At 44.4% G+C, this 5,641-nt stretch overlaps 1 protein-coding gene across 1 annotated transcript in view; it reads left to right on the top strand.

Moving 5' to 3' along the window:
- The first annotated feature begins 4,801 nt into the window (after positions 1-4,801).
- IFFO2 (intermediate filament family orphan 2) overlaps positions 4,802-5,641 on the top strand; it is a 28,011-nt gene continuing 27,171 nt past the window's right edge. Inside the window, exon 1 of the mRNA XM_010723039.2 lies at positions 4,802-4,820. Within this exon, the coding sequence (XP_010721341.1) occupies positions 4,802-4,820 (19 nt within the window). The remainder of the gene's footprint in view (positions 4,821-5,641) is intronic.

Below are 5,641 nucleotides of genomic sequence, written 5' to 3'. Positions count from 1 at the left end.
AAAAAAAAAAAGAATGCCTGCAAATTGATCTGTAAACATTTAAAAATAATACAGGGTTTCGAGACTGAAAGGAGTTTCTTCATTCCCTCTTTCTGGGTGAAGGAGCCTTTGAGATTTGGACAAGCTCTCTGCCAAACTCCAGACTCAGAAGCAGCAGGTCTCAGCTCGGTGGCAAAGCAGTGGGTGAGGGAGGGTTTGTTGGGGTGGGACTGTCACTGATCAACTACTATGCAACAAAAAATAAGCGCGCCTTATTTATATGGAATGTTTGGTCCCTGCTGGGCTACAGTTATCTCTTGGGGGAAGGAAAGCTGAAAACACTTTGCACATGTTAGTTATCTGTAGAGCTTCTTTTGAGGAGGAAAGTCTTGTTTCAATGCCTGTGTTTCCAGTGGTTGGATTGAGGGGGAAGCGAGACCTTCAGTTCCGGAGTTGTTTTGTGTTTTCTTTTTCTTCAGGATATTTTTTTAAACCATAGCATTTGCAGATTTTACTTTGCTGACAGGGAGATAACTCCACTTTATGCTGCTTTCGTGACGTGGGATAGTTGAAGCATCGGGATGAACTGACATGTTGTGCTATGGATGTGGGCTTGAGATGACACTGAGAGAGCTCCAGACCTCTGTTCTTCAGCAAAGCTGAACAACAGACAGCACTGTAATCCTTTTTAGGGCGTAGTAAAATCAATCCCAAACTGCTGCTGCCCTAAAGTTAGGGAGGAACAGCTGTGTGCTTTCTCTGTGAGAAGGCTTTGGCAATCTGTGTTTTTAAGCAGTGTCAGAAGTCTGAACCTCTGGCATCATCGAGCTGTTTGTGGTTACTAGTGGGAGTCGTAGCACCTCAGCCAGGTAAAAACAGGGTATAAACCGAAGCCAATAATGTTTTTTGTTTGTATTTAAGAGCAAGATTGCAAGTGTAGTTAATACTGCCTAGAGGTAGCTCTGTAGTTAACTAGCAGTTGCAAGAGGAGTAAATACCAAATGTATTTTGTACCTGCCAGAAAACTTAGCAGCTGTTTCATCTGAGCAGTGCTGGGACTGGGCAGGGAAATTCCAGATTTAAGCACCCTCTCAGTGTTATATAAAGGTAGGGTGGCCATCTTTTAGCTTCCTGAGTATTGTTTCCAAGCCTCTCTTCTTTATTGATCTGAAATCAGCAGGGCTGCAGACAGCCAGTGGAGATCAATATTGCTTTCTTGCAAAAAGAGCACGAGTGTTTCAGCAAATGGGCTGAAAATACCTCTCCATCTCGTGCTGCTGTGCAGAGGGGGCAGGACCTCAGAGGGATTCTCCTGGTTGTTCAAAGCAAGGAGAACCACTGGGGGTGATCCATCTGGATTCACAGTGTGAGCATCTCTACGGCCTCCGTCCAAGAGAAGAGATCCAAGGTTGTGGTTCCCTCACTGGTTAAAATACTCAGCGCTGTTATTCGTAGGGTTAGCAGCTTCTTGGTTCTTGTGGTGTGTGTTAGGGGCTTCTTCGTCACGTAGGTGAGGAAGATAACTTATTCCAAAGTGCTCATTCCTATTATTTCTTTGGTGGCCAAAGTGGTAAGTGTCATGTTCACTAGGGCTGCGAGTGCGGGGCGGGTGGGAGGGGGCAAGAAATACCAGATGGGATATTTTTGTGACTGCATGCTTTCAATAAAGTACTGTTAGGGTTTTTGAGCCTGTATGAACTTCAGCTGCTAAATATGTCGTTTCTCACGAGGCTGAGAAACCGTCTGCCAAAGCTGAATGTCTGTAATGCTTTAGTGACTTTGGTGGAGGCATTAAGCAAACTCCTTGCACAGTGAGTCAGCCTCGTTGGAGGCTGTCGTGTGGCTGTCCTCAAATTGTGAGATGTTCTTTGGTACTGGAGAAACTGAGCAATTTAAATGACCGTCCAGCTTAGCTGCTGTTTGTTTCGTTTGTTTTTTTTTTTTTAATTTATCATTTTTTTAAAACTCAGTGACGTAGTAAGAAAAAGCCTGAGTGGTCTTGAAGCTCGTAGCTGGCGTGGTGAGGTGGGAAAGAATATCCTCAGTTTGACGGTGGGAGCCAAGTGAGGAAGCAGAAATTGAGCTGTAACCTACAGCTTGTCTCATAGCCATAATTATGAGAAGCATCTGTCATAGGGTTGTATTTTTTGGTAAGTGTAAGGGATGTGGGTTCGTAGTAGACAGTATAGAAATAACGTGTACGATGGTGATGTGTGTGGTGGTAAGTTACCATGCTTGTTGGTGTCTTTCTTATAACCATGTGTAATCCATTTTCTAGGAAGAAAAAAAAAACAACGGTGTTTTCATACTTGGGATTGGGGTTTTATTTTCATGTAGGTCTCAGTGGGTCAACCTTTTGGATATGACCAAGGTTGGTCCTTGATAGTTTCCCTAGGAGGTCTTAGGTTGGTTTAGCGTCAAGCGATGCGATGGTGGCCCTGTTCTGTTTGTGTTGAACCACTCTGTAGCAACCAGATCAAAAGCTTGCCAGAAAAAAAAAAATGGTGAAAATGCTGGAAAATGATTTTGGTGACCTCTTTCTTTTTTCTTTTTTTTTTTTTTTTTTTCCCTTTTTTTCCTTTGTAAAGCTGTAAATACTTTATTTTTGTTTACTACTCATAATGCGGTGTCATATTGACACTTTTTTAGACTGATAATCAGAAAATCCTCCTCATTGTTTCTCATTTTTTAAAAGGGGGTTTCAAGGAAGCAAATTTTTTTGCTTGTTAGCAGTGTAATAATAGATCCAATTCCTAAAATGGGTTTGTACAAAAAAAATAATGTTTTCAGTAAACAATGGCGGTTGCTTTTGTGGATGCATGTCGTTCAGAAATGTCCAAAGAATAATGTGATACAAACACTTTTTCAAAGATGTAGTAATTATTGTATTAGTTCAGACAACGTAAAAACAAATGGTAATTAAAAAAAAAAAGTATGGGGGGGGGGGGGGTGTAAATGAAATTCAACTAAGCTAAATATGTAATTATTTATATAAAAAAAACCCACACGGTATATATTCTATTTTTATTAGAGGTTTTTAAAGTGCAAACAGAGTTCTGCTGGCAAATGCAACTGTTCCCCTGTGAAGTATCTTCTGCTTTGATGCGACTCCGAAATCTCCGACTGTTTTCAAGTGATGATGTGGAACGGTGGGATGGGTAGGGCTGTGATGTGTTCCCCATCGCTTCCTCAGGGGTAGGGAAGACAAGCAGGCTGACAGCCTCAACCTACAGAATTATTGCTGCTCTCAGCCCATTCGTACTGCCCCAACCTTGGCTTTGTGTCCTACCCACTTGGAAGACGCGTTGCGTTGGTCTACGCCAGCGCAAATGGGAATTAATGAAACAGAGTAGATCTAAATAGTGCCTGGCTGTAGATCTAAAGCTCTTTCTACCCAAGACGAGGTGTTTTTCCATCGCCATCGCTGCCAGCAAAAACACAAGCTGAGGTCGTGGTCCAAGAGCGGCGACGGTTGGGTGCACGCAGCCTTACGTGGAGCAGCTCTTTGCTCGTGTTTCCTTTGGCTCTGGGAAAAAAAGCTGGGAGAATGTTTGTGCTGGAACTGCAGTGTGGGGAAGTCTCCAGCTGTGTTGCACGTTTGTGAGTGCTTTATTTTAGAGATGATATTTAAAGCAATTGTAATGCTGTGGTCAATGCTAAATCACAGTTGAGCTCTGGTTGACCAAAGAGGTTGACCAGACTTTTCCATGCCGTGCTTCCATGGTGTAATAACACCCCAATGAGGATTTTCCACATTTTGCTTCAGGATTTTTGGGTTTTGATTCTTATGCACTGCTCCAGGACATGGGTTGCTGGGGGAACACGCAGGTTTTAGCGATTTGTGTCACCCAAAATGCTCGATTTTAAGCTTTTATTACAAAATATCTTTATCAGTTTGAGTTTTAAACAAGAGATTGCTGCACTGTATCCTGGTGTTAATGATGCTGGTGGTAGAGGTGAACTAGACATACTACCTGCCAAATTCTTAATTCAATCCCTCCCCAACCATTGGTGGAGAGGCTGGAGGCTTGACCCCAAGTCTTTGGCAGAGTAGTGAAGAAACACTTGATTATTTCTTGTTGTCTGTTTTTGTGTAGAGTTCTGTGTCTTAAGACCCTTCCGCGTTCGTGGGAGCCGTTCCGAGCTTCTCTTTTGCAGAAGCAACAAATTGCGTTGGCAGAAATGGGTACTTGATGCTTCTGGAAATGATGATTCCCTCCTATCTAATTCCGTAGGATCATAGAATGGTTGGGTTGGAAGGGACCTCAAAGATGACCCAGTTCTGGGCTGGGTCTCTGTAGTGGAAATAATGCTTTAAAAACCCACCACGCTGGGGTTCTTTGAGGGCCTTGCAGCTGACAGCACCATTTCCATGGTAGAGCTCCCCACCCCATTGGGCCACAAACCCAACGCTGTGGGGTTCGCTGCCTGAAATGATGCTCCTTCCATTGCTCTCATTGGAACCCCCAAAGATTTATTTGTTATTAAGAAAGAGCTGAAGATGACTGAAAAGCTCAATCACCAAACACTCCACCTTTCACTAAAAAAAACACACAATTTAGCCCTTGCTCAAGTGTACGTAGCTTCAGTTCTGCCAAAAAAAAAAAACAACAATTATTTATTATTTAAGGTGTCGGAGTGGAGGGTGCCAATGGATGAATCACTTCTCGTCAGTCCCTCTTTAGGCCATTGTAAGAGTTTTTTATACACATCAAAACAGACTACTGATGGGTGTTGGAACCTGTTTACCGTACGGTTGTAAATAATTGTGCTTTGTATTCTGTATATTGGCTTCTTTTAAAGAAAAACAAAAGAACTGGTGATGCCAGCTGGGATCCAAGGTGAGGATGGAGCAGCACCGGGTCCTGAGCTGAGCTGGGGGTGGATTTGGGCCCGTGGTGTCTGACACCACTTGACGGCAGATTTGGGACCATCGAAGGCTCCTGTTGACCTTAATCCATTTCAGAAGGAGCAGCAAGAGCCAGAAGGACTCCAACTCCTCTGATTTCCAATGGGTTACTGCAGTTTTTCCTCATTAGTGCCAAAACCCACCGCTCAGTTCTGCTCGTCGCTCCCTCCGTCGTCCGTCTGTCCTTCCGTCCGTCCGTCCCGGCTCTGCTCTGCAGGAAGGGGCTGTGCTGGGGGTCCCGGCTCTTTGGTTCCGAGGGGAAACAGAAACACTTTAAATAAATTCAAACCTCCTGGTTCCTGCCTGTGCCTGCTCGTTCTTGTGCTGCAGCCTGCAGTAAAGGGTGGGGAGGGGTGGGGGAGGGACGGCCGTCATTTCTTCCTGAAAGCCCCAAATTTAGGGAATGGGGGGGGAATTCTGAGCCGATCCCAAATCTCCCGGGTGTGAAACGGAGACCTTTCAGCTGGCACCCGTAGTGCTCACATCTTTTGGGGGGCATTAAAGCACCCGATGCTCACACAGCCCCGGCTGCTTTGCAGCCCAACCTCTCCCTGCCGAGGGCCAGGGGGCTAAAATTGAGGGCTAAAATCCCATTTTGTTCAAGTTTTTGTTCTTTAAGGAGGTGTTCTTAAAGGTTCCCTTAAGCTGCTTTCTCTTCCCCCTGAACAGGGCAAAGGCTGGGAGCAGGCCTCATTTGGAGCGTTTTTCTTTTCTTTTTTCTTCTTTTTCTCCTCTTTTTCTGTTCTTTTATTT

The sequence above is a fragment of the Meleagris gallopavo genome, chromosome 23 (assembly GCF_000146605.3).
Source record: "Meleagris gallopavo isolate NT-WF06-2002-E0010 breed Aviagen turkey brand Nicholas breeding stock chromosome 23, Turkey_5.1, whole genome shotgun sequence".
Lineage (NCBI taxonomy): Eukaryota > Metazoa > Chordata > Aves > Galliformes > Phasianidae > Meleagris > Meleagris gallopavo.
This window is presented reverse-complemented; position numbering and strand designations above follow the sequence as displayed.